The 16,443-nt window shown below is 42.4% G+C and overlaps 1 protein-coding gene across 1 annotated transcript in view; it reads right to left on the reverse strand.

Moving 5' to 3' along the window:
- gucy2ca (guanylate cyclase 2Ca) overlaps nucleotides 1-16,443 on the reverse strand; it is a gene marked incomplete at both ends in the record, with an annotated part of 163,573 nt that overhangs the window by 121,426 nt on the left and 25,704 nt on the right. The window contains 3 exons of the mRNA XM_084329098.1: nucleotides 3,529-3,627; nucleotides 12,122-12,346; nucleotides 12,893-12,960. Of these exons, the coding sequence (XP_084185224.1) occupies nucleotides 3,529-3,627; nucleotides 12,122-12,346; nucleotides 12,893-12,960 (392 nt within the window). The remainder of the gene's footprint in view (nucleotides 1-3,528; nucleotides 3,628-12,121; nucleotides 12,347-12,892; nucleotides 12,961-16,443) is intronic.

Here is a 16,443-nt window from a genome sequence, read left to right on the forward strand (position 1 = left end):
TTTTTTGTTAGAAACACATACTGTCTAAGCAATTATGTCAAAGCTTAATTAAAACGCCATGTGTACAGAAAGATAAAATCATGCTTACTTATAGACGTCAAGAAGAATGAACAGGATGTCTTGGTGAATGTTCTTTTCTCCGTATTTGTTCTTGAGTGCAATGACGTCATTAGGGGTGCCACACATAATGAAAACTGGAACAGGACAAAAGAAGGTCTGTAGTACAGTGTGTACTTTACAAATAATTACCAATACCATGATATCTTCAAGATGAGAATACATGCAAAGTAATACATAGATACTGAGACCAGCCACTAATTAGTCTTTACTGAAATTGTACTCTTTTCTTACTTGTTTAAAGGGACTTTTTTTTTAAGTCTACTCTATTGATCACCAACTAAGCCCCTTTAACTCATTGGACGCCACGTATTATCCTCATCCTGTAGTAGCTACCGTCACCGCTGTAAACGGTGGGAGTCGCTCACCTTGTTTGCAGGGCTATAACTATTTAAATATTATAGCTATATATGCAATACTATGGCCCATTTGACATCGAGTATCGTTCAAGATGTGAAAAAGCAATATTTTTTCCATCCATACATTCTCATTTTATACCGTGGTGAATATGAGTATGGTTTTAAAGTGGTCTGGGGTAATTCCTGGGAGGCTATTAACACTTTGAGTGCCAGCGACGCTATATGTCGTTATTTCATGCCGACCGTTGAATGCCAGCAACGCTATATAGCGTTTGTTTGTAGTTTTCTTTTTTTTGCGATTTGAATTCATATTTCATCAATCTAGCCTCACGCTAGTGCAGCAACCTCTCTCTGAGCTCCATTGGGAAAATAGGGGTAGGCAATTAAGTTTGAGAGAATGGACAAAATAAACTAGCTGCATAGGTGGCATAATAAACTGTAAACGACATACACATTTGCACTGAACATTATACCTTTGTCTTTTTGCCATTTTATTATAAAACCAGAAACAAGCGCCTCTCTCTTATCGGTCTATCTTACATTACGCGCAACCAGCCCGTCTATCTGACAGCCCTTTCTGTGGAGCGCACTGGACTATTGAGAAACAATAGGAATTTTCCATTGGTTCTCCCAGTCCACGTGACCATTTCTAGCATTTCCATTGGCTATAGTGACAGATATAGATATATGATAAATGGATAGATACAGCGGATTAGATGCAGTCCAGAGAAAACAACCAATCTAGATATTTCAAGATTCTATGCTTTACATCCGCGCATTCTCTGAGAGATGCACACAATTTTTAGATGACAATCGATTCCGATACAATAAAGCAAGTCTTTATTTTACAAAACATGTCTAGTGTTGCGCCCGGCTTTAGAGGGTTAAAAGCCTAATTGTATTTTTTATTTTGTTAATAAATGTCTTGTTGTAATTCCTTATATACCTAATGTAGCGCATCTTCTTGAAGCAGATTCAGCTTTTTTTGCTCTGATTTGACTTCAGTTTAATTGCATTGTTACTGTTCACATGTGTGTGCCATCAGTCATATATAAGTAAAGATAAAGTTTGAATGACTTACTGAACTGGTGTTTTAATTTCACACCACACTGCTTGTTTGTTATTTCAGCACCAGGCGCTGTCCACCGACTTTTTTCATGTTGAGCAAGCGCTACATTGCACCTTGCTGCCTACCTGTTATTCACTCTCAACATGGATAAAACAAAGTATAATAACAAGCATTCTTTAGGTGGTGGTAGTTTCTCTATTTGGACATTATAGCTAACATATAGCCTAGCCTAGTTGGTCGGAATAAAAAATAAATTTTTTTTTTTTTTTTTTTTTAAATAATCTGAGGGGCCAGATATTATTGCTGGCGGGCCAATTTCGCCGACCTGTGGTAGACTGATGGGGGGGGGGATCCAGTTTCCTCATTTTACTTTTCCGGAAAGCCATCCAAAGAGATCGAAGTGATTGCCGAGCTGGAAAACAGCATGGAATACATATTTACAGTACCCAGCGCTGAATCAATAAACACGATCGATATTTGGAATGGCGATCAGGAATTGGAATAATCTTTTTGGAGAACATCTGATCTGAGGTAAGGAATCTATTTTACCAGTTTTAGGATAATCTGATCTGTTTTCACAGAGATATCAGCGTTTGCCCTATGTGTGTGTGTGCGCGCTGATCAGGAAATGAGAGAATAGATTTTTCAGTTCGCTTCTCTAGCGTGCATAAGTACACATATACTATTGATAATCTAGCGTTTATTTGAAAACGATTCATAAATAGGCCGAAAAATGACAACGTTTTTTGTGTATTCCAGAATATTCCAGTAAATGCCGTTTATCACGGAATCTTTATATTTTCCTGAAACTTTCAAGAAAACTAGGGCTTTTCAAAATGCTATAAAACGGAAATGAACCGATTAAAAAACAATCCGTCATAATTTAAGACATAGATTATGCGTTCACAACGCTATCATTGAAGTGGGTGCTGGCATTCAACCATGTTTTACAATGTTCACCAGTGGCATCCAAAGTGTTAATAGGCGGCGACGCATATTATACTTAATCCATTGGCATTTCGTCCCTATACACGCTACAATTAAAAGTTAAAATGCATATGATCGGTATATTATGTTCCATCATGCATGCAGGAAAGGGGGGGGGTCGTTTCTGATTAATTGATTGTCAATAACGACATACGTTAGTACAACAGCATACGTTGATCGACATCGGCCGCATACCACCAGGCAGCGGTATTGGAGCTTTGTGATCTCAGACACATTGCCACACAGTACCACAGCCTTCCAGGATGATTTATGAATGGAAATAGCAAATAAAATAAATAATGATCCAATAACATATATATATACGTGGTTGGCGTTATTCGATTGGCGGACAAACGTGTATTAAATCATTAATCGCTTGAGTTAAGGACATTTTAAATGTTTGCACTCCAGAGTTCTGGTACCTGAAACAAGTCAAAACTAGCAGATTCTAACAGAATACCTGAACATTCCCTTTAATAACTAGCAGATTGTAGGTGTAAAAACAATACACTTGGTCACAATGTGCACAAAGAGCACAATAATAACAATAATCAGCATCAGCATCATCATTAGGGCTGGGTTAAAAAATTGATTTGCCGATTCTGAATCGATCTTCATTTGAATGAGCGATTATCGATTAATAAAATAAAATAATTATAATAATATATATATATATATATATTTTTTTTTTATCCCCCAATTTAGTCGTTATCAAATCCGGTTGGGAAACCCAACCCTAATCATCATTAACAACAACAGCAACACCAAATTATTCTAAAACACTTTCAAAAACAATGTTTACAAAGTACTTCACGATCCTAACAGCAGTAAGCAGTAGAAGAGAGAGAGGGAGAGAGAGAGAGACACAGAGAGAGACACAGAGAGAGAGAGAGAGAGAGAGAGAGAGAGAGAGAGAGAGAGAGAGAGAGAGAGAGAGAGAGAGAGAGAGAAACGGAGCAGGAGGTTAGACACCTACTGTTACTGTGTCTGTTGGACCCCAGGAGGTGCTCCTTCAGCTCCTCTTCGCTTCGCAGCATCTCCCTGCTTGTCTGGGAGGCAAACTCGGCCGAAGGAGCTTCCAAAGCATTGATGTACCTACAGTATGGTAATAGCAAGTGCATACATTACACAGTGATTATGTAATGAGAGAGAGAGAGAGAGAGAGAGAGAGAGAGAGAGAGAGAGAGAGAGAGAGAGAGAGAGAGAGAGAGCGAGAGAGAGAGAAAAATAAAAATATGCATGACAAATGGTATGATAATGATTGTAAAAATCTCAGGATGAAATTAAGGAACCTATCAAACCAAAAACACAGAGACCCAGACAACCAGAACACACGTCTTCAATACAGTGAAACACTGAAACACTACAAAAGTCTGAAAAAAAGGGACCAACACGTTAGAAACCAGCTACAGGATATAGAGGAATCCATCAAAACAAACTTCTGGGAAAACTGGAACAAACTAAACAAACAACACCACAAGGAGCTACCCATCCAAAACGGAGACGTATGGGTAAACCACTTCTCCAATCTCTTTAGCCCAATACAAAATAATTAACAGCAAAAACAAAGCCTAGAGTCAACCATAAAAGACTACCAGAACCTGCTAGACTCTGCAATTACACTACAAGAACTACAGGACAACATAAAATCACTTAAAACCAAGAAGGCCTGTGGAGCGGATGGTACCCTAAATGAAATGATCAAATTCACAGACTCCAAATTCCAATTGGCTATACTAAAACTCCTTAACATTGTCCTTAGCTCCGGGATCTTCCCCAATATTTGGAACCAAGGACTCGAGTCATAACACCACTCCACAAAAAGGGATCTGTGGGATCTGTGTCAACAGCAACCTTGGAAAAATCCTCTGTATGATCGTCAACCACAGAGTCATACATTTCCTCACAAACAACAATGCCCTGAGCAAATCACAGATTGGCTTCATACCAAATCACCGTACAACAGACCAGTGGCGGCCCGTACATTCTTCTCCATGGGGGGCGCTATACCAAACAGTTTGCAAACATGTACCACGCATTGGCGAATATTTAATTAGGTACAACTATCACCATTGCCATCAATCAATATTATGATCACAGTCAGTCAAATGCAGCCAATATGCCCTACACAATCAGAGAGAGAGTGAGAGAGAGAGTGAGGAGAGAGTGAGAGAGAGAGAGAGAGAGAGAGAGAGAGAGAGAGAGAGAGAGAGAGAGAGAGAGAGAGAGAGAGAGAGAGAGAGAGAGCGCGCGAGAGAGAGAGAGCGAGCGAGAGAGAGAGAGAGAGCGAGCGAGAGAGAGAGAGAGAGAGAGAGAGAGAGAGAGAGAGAGAGAGAGAGAGAGAGAGAGAGAGAGAGCGAGAGAGAGAGAGAGAGAGAGAGAGAGAGAGAGAGAGAGAGAGAGCGAGAGAGAGAGAGATATCGCAACTATACCTTGTTGTTAAGTTGGCAGCAGGCAGAAGGGCTTGATAAAGTATATCCACTCCACTGTCCAGACTGTGTTGATGTCCATTGTCCATGCATGTCCACACTGCATCCATATATAGCTTGTTGTTAGCCAACAAGTACTGTGTGAGTGAAGAGCTGTGTCTTTGTCCATTTCCGCGTCGAACAGCCTGCAAACTACCTTGCGTTCTATCGCCATGCTCTAAGACAAACTCTAACCGTAACCAACTTTGAAAGAGTGCCTAAGCTTAACCGTCGAAAGAACTTGCCGTCACACTCTAAGACAAATAGCTGCATCACAACAACACAACAGCATAGAGAGACTATCTACTGTAACTAACCAGACTCTGGCGTTGGCCAATCAGAGAGAGCGTCTCCGCGAAATGCGGCTACGGAAAAAACTGACGTCGGCCAATCAGAGAGCGTCTCCGAGAAATGCGGCTACGGAAATTATAGACGCTGCTGCTTAGACCGCTTCAAAACGCGCCCCGTGTTCCATCATAATACATCATATTTCAACGCACAGCGCGTTACGCACTGATTGGCTGCAACGGATACAGCGATGAAACAGTGCACGGCGTGCACGCGCACTCAAAGCGCTATTGCGTCTAGCCCGAGAGAAATACGGCTAGGAGAAATGCGGCTACGGTAACGGAACGTATTCTCTATCAGACAGTGAGTCACTTCCTGTTCAGGAAAACGATTATTTATATTTGATATATTAACGTTATATTGTGCATTGGAAACACAAACATACTTAAAATGAGTAAATATTATTAATTTTAAACATGTTTATATTATTTATAGGGCTATAAAACAAAAAACAAAAAGAAATATTTCTTATTCTTCTCTCTTTTAACCAGGGTTAACCAGGGGGGGCGGCGCCCGAGCGCCCCTAGTGGCCAGCCGCCACTGCAACAGACTACATTCTCACCCTCAGCACCATAATCGACAACCAAATAAATAAAAATAAAAGCAAAGTATACTCCTGTTTCGTTGACTTCCAAAAAGCATTTGACTCAATTTGGCATGAGGGTCTGCTGTACAAATTGTTAGAAAGTGGCATTGGAGGGAAAACCTACAACCTCATAAAGTCAATGTACACCAACAACACATGTGCTGTGAGGGTTGAGGAAAAACACACAGACTTCTTTCCTCAAAGCCGCGGGGTTAGACAGGGGTGAAGTTTGAGTCCAACCCTCTTCAACATATACATCAATGAACTGGCAAAAACATTGGAACAAACTGCAGCACCTGGCATCCCCCTAACAAACACAGAAGTCAAATGCCTACTGTTTGCAGATGACCTGGTACTGATGTCTCCAACAAAAGAAGGGCTACAGCAGCACCTTGATCTTCTGCACAAATTCTCCCAGACATGGGCACTGACAGTAAATCTAACCAAAACGAAAGTTATGATATTCCAAAAAAGGCCCAGCCTACAATAACACAAACACAAATTCCTCCTAGACACAATTGCCCTAGAACACACAAAAAACTACACCTATCTCTGCCTAAACATCAGTGCTACAGGGAACTTCAACCAAGCTGTGAACGACCTGAGAGACAAAGCAAGAAGGGCTTTTTATGCTATCAAAAGGAACATCAAGCTAGACATTCCAATCAAAATCTGGCTAAAAATATTAGACTCCGTCATAGAACCCATTTCCCTGTATGGTTGCAAAATCTGGGACCCACTTGCAAACCAAGACTTCACTAAATGGGACAAATCCATTCTCCGCACCCAACGGAAAACACCAAATAATGCATGCAGAGCAGAACTAGGAAGATACCCACTAATTATCAAAATCCAAAAAAGAGCATTTAACTCTATTGCCCCCTTAGCGACTATTTTGTGTTTTTTGCCTATATTTTGATGGCTGTGTTGATTATTATGTCATGAAATTGTGTCCGTTTGCTTATTTTCCATATATTCACAGAATTTGAAAAGATTAGATTTTGAAACCCTCTAACACAAAAGTTAACAATATTAGCTTTCAAACCGTCCATAGTGGTTTATTTCTTGCCATTAGGGTTAGGGTTAGGGTTAGGGTTACCCAGACAGAAAGATTAGGAGAAGGTAAAATCTCATCCCTGTGCCCGTGCCCACCCCAACACTTGCTCAACAGTCCCCTAACCTAACCCTAACCCCAACCCTAACCCTAACCCTAACCATAACCCTACAAACGGAAATATTTGGAATCTTTGATAGATATGTTGAGTTAGGTTCATAGTGGTATTCATAAAAAAAGAATTGGAACGAAATATTACAAATTAAGTTTTTTATGACCTTGAACGTGATGCAATCTTTTCATGCACTAAGACTAAGGTGACAACTCTGCAAAATCGTTAGGGGGGCATAAGAGTTAAATGCTATAATCACCTAAAAGAAAGCGACCCAGACACACTCCATAACAAAGCCCTCACCTACATAGAGACCCTAGAGATATGCCTGCTCAGCCAGTTGGTCCTGGGACTCTGCTCACAAACAAAAGCAGAGCCACCAGACAGAAACCACACTGGACTAAACCAAATTATAAGAAACCAAAAAGAAAACTATCTGACACATTGGAAAGAATCAACCCAAAACCAGAGCAAATTTAAATGCTATTTGGCCCTAAACAGAGAGTACACAGTGGCAGAATACCTGAGCACTGTGACTGACCCAAAACTAAGAAGATCATTGACTAGGTACAGACTCAGCGAGCACAGCCTAGCCGTCGAGAAAGGCCGCCATAGGCAGACCTGGCTCCCAAGAGAAGACAGACTGTGCACCCACTGCACACAAGAAGAGGTGGAAACCAAGCTACACTTCTTAACAACCTGGGCCCCGTTCCCCGTACCTGGATAACTGAGTTAGCCGGATAACTTTCGGTCAAGTCTGACTTAAGCCGGACTTTCCCATTCCCCGAAGCTGGATTGTCTAAATCACCATGACAACAGATCAAAAAGTTTGAGCCTGGTCGAGAGCAGGGTTAAGTTCAAGTTAGCCGGATGAACCATAGCCACGCCCCCGCAAAGAAGTGACAGCTCGTTTCCTGAAATTATTCCCACAGTCTACGATCTGCATTATACCATTCTGAATTACGTTTTTGTGCTCCATTCTTCCAGAGGGGGCTTTTGAAATGTAAAATAGACCCAAAATGCTGATACTAAATTCACTTTGTCCTAAATAATGCACGTTATATATACCGTGGCGCTCGCTAGGTGCGATGTACACATTATGCGGGGATATCCTTAATGATTGAAACCTATCGCTCGTTCGGCTCGGATTCCCTTCATATTCTCCGCTGTGGATGAGGAGCGAGGAAGGAGAGGAGCGCCTGGATTTTGTTTCATTCAAGCATAAAATTGAAGTGTCTATGCGTGGATTGTGGATTTTGTGTGATATTGTAACTGGGATTAAAATGTCTGATGAGATGCGCTGTTTGACGGATTTGAGAACTTGAATGAGCCGTTGACGTCACATTAATGAATGAGAATAAAGAGATAAAACTTCATTCAAAATAAAGAATATTCTAAACACGGGTCTCTCGTTCATTAATGTATAAACAATGAATTTATCCCATCTGGCACAGTGGCGCAGCGGTAGTGCTCAATCCTGGCAACTGGGCGACCGGTGTTCGAAACCCTGTGTTTCCAATATAATTTTTTGGAATATAATATTAATGATTATACGCAAAGGTAGCCTAGTTTTAAGTTAAAATATTATAAATCTACATGCATTGAGGATGTCATTCTTTATATAGCTCTCAACGTGCACCAAATTGAATTATTCCTACATTGCAAAAAGAAGGAAAAGACTAGGATTCGAACCCCGGTCGTCTGCGTGAAAGTCAAAAGGACAAACCGTCACACCGCAGTACAGATAAATAAAAAATCCACCATACATCAATCAATGGATAAGAGAGCCGTATCCTTATTCTGAAACAGTTGAATTAATTATTTTCGCTAGCAAGATCTCATTTGATTATTCAATGCATAAACCTACTGCCAGCAGGAACGTTTAAAGAAATATAATCTGATTGATTGGGGTAATGAGGGATTTAAAATTAGCCTATAGATTATACATTTAACTTGTCGGCAAGGCTATTGAGCCGCCTGCAATCTGTAAAACAATCAATCAATCAATGCCGTTAGAAGATCAGGATTTCTGCGATCTACACCTGCTGTCTTTTCAACTGAAGCGGCCGCGCGCACTTATCCAGAGTCTCAAGTCTGGCTCGAGTTAACGAGACTGAATCAGCGTTCCAGGAACAGGAAAATCCCGGCTTCAAACATCGGGTTAACTGAATCTGGATAATGGGACTCTTGATCGACTTAGTTGAACCAGGTATGGGGAATAGGGCCCTGCCCACTATACCAAGACATCAGAGACATATAATTCCCACAAATTGCAAACACCCAAAGAGACTTTGAAAACATGGAAAATAATTCAAAACTCCCATAGCTACTGGGTGAAATACAACAATGTGCAAACACAGCAGCAAGATGTGAGCTGCTGTGACAAGAAAAGGACATCCAATGGAATACAACCACCATAAAGACTGTCAATCACACAAATAAATTCCTTCTGTACTGTACTGATTACTTCTGATTTCTCTGTTTGATTGTTTTGTTTTGTTTTGTTTGGCTTTGGCAATGTAAACGTATGTTTCCCATGTCAATAAAGCCCATTTGAATTGAATTGAATTGAGAGAGATAGATAGAGAGAAAGAGAAGAGAAAGAAAAGCTCTACACACTATGTGGTTATTTTAATAATGCGGAGCATTGCAAATGTGAATCCCGCAGGGATATTTTTAATGAATGAAATCTATCGGGCTCTGATTAGTTTCATATTCTTCGCTGTTGATGTATTTGCTTAACGGAGCGCCCGGATTGTGTTTCATTCAAGCATAAATTGAAGCGTCTTTATGCGTGGACTGTGGATATTAATTATGAGGAATCTGAATCTGTGGATTGTTGAATTGTATCACTGTCACTCACACATTATTGTGATATTGTAACTGGGATTAAAATGTCTGATGAGATGCGCTGTTTGACAGATTTGAGAAATTGATTGAGCCTTTGACGTTTTTATGAATTAATTTGAGAAAATGCATTTATCTGTTCAATCACTGTTATCTGATGATGAACATGAGGTGTCACTGGTATAAACCAAAGGTTAATCAATTCAATGCATGTATGGATGATGTCCGAAACAGATTAAAACCTGATTAATAGTGAAACTGTATAGTCTCCCTCCAAGCCTCTCTGACACGTTATTTCGGGGGTCGCGCCTTGAAAACTTTGTGAACCATGTATTTATATATAAAGTACATGATACCTAAGCCGAGTGCATACAGTACAGATATCCTCATAAGTATCTATTATTTCGTATCAATTAGATACTCTTTGGGCTTGTTGGTATCTACTTATTCTGAAAGAGTTGAACTAATTATTTTCGCTAGCAAGATCTCATTCGATTATTCATTCCATTAAGCCTACTGCCAGCAGGCACATTTAAAGAAATATAATCTGATTGATTGGGGTAATGAGGGACTTAAAATTAGCCTATAGATATGCATTTAACTTGTCGGCGAGGCTATTGAGCCGTACTGTATTGTACCCATTCTGCAATCTGTTAATAAAGTTTTAAATCAATCAATCAATCAATGCCGTTAGAAAATCAGGATTTCTGCGATCGACACCTGCTGTCTTTTCAGGTGAGGCTGCCGCGCGCAATTATCCTGAGTATCAAGTCTGGTTCGAATTAACGAGACTGAATCAGCGTTCGAGGAACAGGGAAAGCCTGGATTCAAACATCGGGTTAATTGAATCTGGATAATGGGACTTTTGATCGACTTAGTTGAACCAGGTACGGGGAATAGGGCCCTGGTGAAAGCTCTCGTACTTTGCGCTCTGGTACTTTGCACTGTTAGTTTAGGAAATATATTTTGTGGGCGGCTAAGTGGCGCAGTGGGCAAGGCACTCGCCACTAACGCAGGATATGCTGGGTTCGAGCCCAGCTCTCTGCGTTGCTACCAGCTTGGCTGGTCGTTCATACTAACACAATTGGCAGTGTTAGGGGTGAGAAAGCTGGTGGGTGGGGATTGGACGTTGTGGACAGCGACTCCTACAGGTCGGTTGGTGCGCCTGTACAGCAGAATCAGGAAGTAACGGGGGCAGCGTGAGCCTCCCACACGTTACTCCTCGCCACTGAGAGATCTCGCTGTACAGGTGAAAAATGCGACAGCTGCCTCCTCGTGTACTGGAGGGGACACGTGATACAAGGCTTGGTCCTCACTGCAGCCGACCAGTGGGAGGCATAGTCTAGCAACGTTCGAGACAGGGGAGGGGAGAATTGAAGGGAGAATTGGCGAGGTGAAATTGGGATAGGAGAAAAATAGAAAAATAAGGAGAAAAAGTGGATAAAAAAAAAGGAAATATCTTTTGTGTTCATCTTTATTGTAGAACTGTGTCTTTAGTGTTTTGTGTTTTATAGAGCTGTGGCTTTTGGATACGTTATGGTGTAGAGCTGGTGACAGAGCTCTGATTCATTGTGTTGTGTTTAGTGGTCATTATCTTTTGTGTACATTTCTGTTTAACCCCAACCTTGGTATTTGTTTTTGTTCATTGTTCACCCAGCCTATGGTGATTATCTTTCTTGTATAATAACATTTTGTTTTCGCACACAGGGACAATTGAGGACAGGAAGATACCCTGGGGTCTACATTTTGCATCACGTAGGTGACCTTAGGTTAGAGACACCAGCTTAGAGTGAGCACCACCACCTGTACTTTGGGTGCTTGACGCCTGTAAAGGGGGGGGGGGTTCCTTTTCCTTTTTGTGTATTGATTTGGTGCCACTGGTAGTCCTCCTTGCTCTCTGTGTTGCTGTGTTTTTGTAAATAAATATTGTTATTTTGGCAAACTGTTCCCTGGCTTTGTGTCACTACACCCTCACCTGCCATGTCTGTGGCCTTGTGTTGCATCCCCATATTCAGCTTCCGATGGCCCAATGGCCATTATGACATCGTCATTACAATGTTCCGTTCTCAATACTATTTTTATCAAAAAATAAAAGCATGAGAAGAATAAGAATAATAGATCATTGATAATGCAAGATGGCTTGCCAGACTATAATGTGTCCTGACTGTCCTCACCAGAAGCAGTCCTCTGAGTTGGCGGTGTTGTTGCTCTTCCTGTAGACGTACACGTGCTCCCAGTGGGTCTTGAAGGTGTTGTTTGTGTTCATGAAGTGGATTAGGAACTCAGAGATCTTGTGGGCCGGGGGCAGGATGCGAGTCAGTTTGGCCTTTAAGTCACACGACAGGCCGAAGCTCCCGGCGGAAATGATGGGAATGCTAAGGGTCAGACCGATCTTCTCGCTGAGACAGACCAAGAAGAGGGGCCAAAGGTCAGATGTGAACCTATAAAGTCACTCAGTTTGTATAATGTTGAGTGTATATGTGTGTGTATGTTTGTACGCGTGAGTGTGTGTGTGTGTGTGTGTGTGTGTGTGTGTGTGTGTGTGTGTGTGTGTGTGTGTGTGTGTGTGTGTGTGTGTGTGTGTGTGTGTGTGTGTGTGTGTGTGTGTGTGCCTACGTTATCACCTTATATCTCAATGTTGCTAGATTGTAACTATGGACCCTACCTGACACGTTCAAATGACTGGTTTGAGCTTAACTCCGACCACAATCATTGTTGGTTCGACTCCCGGTCGCAGTGTTTTGTCGATACGAAATGTAATTATATATTACTTACACCAGACATATAATACTTATGGCTATAACATAACATACATTATGTACCTTTTTTCCTGTGATCAATTAGTACTTTATATTTACCGTGTTGTTGTGTGTGTCTGTGTCTGTATGTGCATGCGTGCATGTGAGTGTGAGTGTGAGTGTGAGTGAATGAATTATACTACTTACTCCACCATCTGGAAGGTGGCATATGTACAGGACGGTCCCAGCATGACACACCCTATGGTACCTTCATTCTGCAGAGTAACACGTCTACCTTCAGTCACTCAGTACAAGGCAGTGAACATCATTATGTCATGTTAAAGAGATATTTCAGTTGTAGAACATACTTTAGTAGAACATTCAGCAGTCTTGCCTCTATCTACAAGTTAGCTAGCGACCACTGCTGAAACTTGACAAGTTCTACTAAAGTGAAATATCTCTTCAAGACTTCTAGGACTGGGTATTGTTTGAAAAATGTGATACTGGCACTTAGCATTTGATAACGATACCGGAAGAATACTTTCAACACTTGTTGGTACAGGTACTAAAACTACTTGCTGATGAGGGCGGGCCTTCTGGCTCCAAGGCAATAGCTATAATAGGCCATAAGGTGAAGCCTGAGAAGTGGCTAGAAAATGATTCTCGTCCCACCTCGGGGAACTACGCAATTTTCACTTTGGGTGAAATATCTATTGGTGTAGATTTAGGAATAAAAAGGTCTCCATTTACAATCCTGCCCGTTTTGCACAATCATAATTTTAAAGTCGGGACTAGATCTTTCCTCGCGAACGGATACTTGGTCACTGCATAGTTATATTTGATGTAATTGGTTCTGTCACGTGTCTTGCACTCGACCAATAGCAGCACTCTTTGTTGCCAGGAGACGGCCGTCGGGCGACAAAAAATAACATCCACAGAGTAACGTTACATCTTGACGAGTACAGAAGAGGACGAAAATGGACAAAAAACACCTTCTAAAGTTCGCAAAAAGGTTTCTAAACAATGTTATATGCATCTCACGTCCGTTCAGAAAGAACGTGTACAAGATTTTACACAGACACAGGGATAGATATAGAAACTGCGTCGAACAGTGGCTTAACCTACCAGGCAAGAATTATACCATTGCGGAGACATACAAACATTGTGTGACAATCTGCCCCTCATGTCCATCCAAAGACTCCTTTTGAACCGTCCTCTACCCCCATCCAGTGGACATCTGCCTGTACTGTCGCTGCTTGTGTTTTCCCTTTCGTGTCTTGCCCTGTCTGTGATCATTAACCTGCTCTCTGTCGTGTTGTCGTTCCTTGTGTTTTAGGTGTGTGCGTCTCCCTCTCTTCCGTGTTGCGTCATTACCCTGTTTCATTCTGTCGTGCTGCTCGTTACCCCTGTGTTTTGCGGTCCCGGCTGTACTCATATCCTGTATCATTCGTGAAGCTCCCTGTGTCCTGTTTATCCTATATATTCTTGTGAGTTTGTTCCTGTGCATTTAGCTCCTTTTCCAGCATTGCTGAGGTTTTGGTTTCGTGTTTTGGAAGTTCGTTTTTGTTTGTTGCATTGTCCCAAGTAAAGCTCCTTGATTGACACTGTCGCCTCCTGCCTCGTTTCTCTACTCGCTCTCTGTCCAGCGTTTGGGTCCAACACTCCCACACGCTCCACCCCACATTGTAACACATTGTTTAGAGATCGATTTTGCCAATGTTCCTGGAGATGCTGGTTTTCACGCTACTTGCGTTTTATGGACAAAAAGCGTCAGGATACAGCTGAGAAATGGGCCACAACGTGTTCTGCAGCTCAATATGTGGATACACTATTTGATGCTGTGCTGAGAGACAGTTTAGCTGTGCTTTTATAGTTTACATAACTAGCATTCTAGTTTTCTTCAGATACTGTATGCCATCTAGTTTTATTGTTTATGTAGCTCTGCTAGTTCATAGTGATGTTTAAAGCACCGCGGCACGGTGGTGTAGTGGTGTCGCCTCACAGCAAGAAGGTCCAGGGTTCGATTCCCGCTTGGGGACCAGGTTTCCGCGATGCCAGGTACCCAGGTGGGGTATCTCCCAGGCCTTTCTGTGTGGAGTTTGCATGTTCTCCCCGTGGGTATGTCCACAGTCACGGAAACAGGTGTGTTGACGAGTGACTGTGGCAGTGCGGGCTGGTAAATTAAACTCACTTCCCCATAACAGGGTTAACAGACGCATAGGTACGGTAGTTAGGAGTGAATTCACTTCTTAGTGCAGCGGCCTGTGTCGTTGCCCGCGGACGCGGGAGCCCCCTGTTCGACTCCCCCTCGGGACATTCTCATTTAACATCAAACACAATGCAGACCCAGTATGAGCCGTCACAGTGGTGCCCAGTGACCCGGATGTCCTGAGGGGCGTGAGTTTAGGGAGGTGAGTGTAACGGGGAAGCCCGTGGGTATGTCCACAGTCACGGAAACAGGTGTGTTGACAAGTGACTGTGGCAGTGCGGGCTGGTAAATTAAACTCACTTCCCCATAACAGGGTTAACAGACGCATAGGTACGGTAGTTAGGAGTGAATTCACTTCTTAGTGCAGCAGCCTGTGTCGTCGCCCGCGGACGCGGGAGCCCCCTGTTCGACTCCCCCTCGGGACATTCACATTTAATATCAAACACAACGCAGACCCAGTATGATCCGTCACACTCGCAAGGGTCCCCCCCTCCCCGATAAGAGAAACCCAATGGAAAAACATGCACAACAGATCGCTGACGCTGTCGTGTCCCTGACAAAGACGGGCAGGAGCACTTGGATTGGTCCCCGGGCACGGTACCTCGCCGACGCCCTGTCTGCTCCCGGCTGCCCTTGGGGGGAAGGACGACGGGATGGGTTAAGCGCAGAGCTCAATCGCATCGGCGACCCTGAGAAAGACAATGCATGTGTGTGTGTGTGCTGCCAATTGCATGTCCTATGTCGTTGCATGCCGAATAAAGACGTCTCTAAAGAGGTCCTGCATTATTATTAAAGTATGTTAGCTTTCAGAACCAATACATGTGTTAGCCTCACCTCTTCCTCCCCCCACACACACTAGGTCCTAGTGACTAGGACAATAGAGCTAGCATGCACCCCTGGGGGAGGGGGGGATACAATTGTATTAGTATGAACGACCAGCCACATGGCTGGGCTACATGGGATGATGACTCAGATGACATTGGTGAGGATGATTAACATCAGTGTTGCCTGGGAAGTGTAGTGGTGGATGAGGGGTTGGGTGGTGGATGAGGGTGCTAAAATTATCGTATTGCACTGCACACTTTTTAGAACTGTATATAGTAATCTTATATAGTATATAGTGCTGAACACACATTGCATTTTATTTTATTATTGTATTATTGCACAATCGATAATTTGTGCAATAATTATGTGTATGCCCTGGTATGTATGTGACAAATAAACCTCTTGATTCTTGATTCTTGATTATTGGTGCTTGATTATTGGTGCCATGGGCTGATGACACCTAAGCCTAGCTACACTAATGTGAAAATAGACTATTTGATGCTGTGCTGAGAGACAGTTTAGCTGTGTTTTTATACGGTAGTTTACATAACTAGCATTCTAGTTTTCTTCAGATACTGTATGCCATCTAGTTAGCCTCCCCCCTCCCCCAGGGGTGCATGCTAGCTCTATTGTCCTAGTCACTAGGACCTAGTGTGTGTGGGGGGAGGAAGAGGTGAGGGTAACACAAGTATTGGTTCTGAAAGCTAACATACTTTAAACATCA

The sequence above is a fragment of the Notolepis coatsorum genome (assembly GCF_963971535.1).
Source record: "Notolepis coatsorum genome assembly, chromosome: 14".
In the NCBI taxonomy this organism is placed as follows: Eukaryota; Metazoa; Chordata; class Actinopteri; order Aulopiformes; family Paralepididae; genus Notolepis; species Notolepis coatsorum.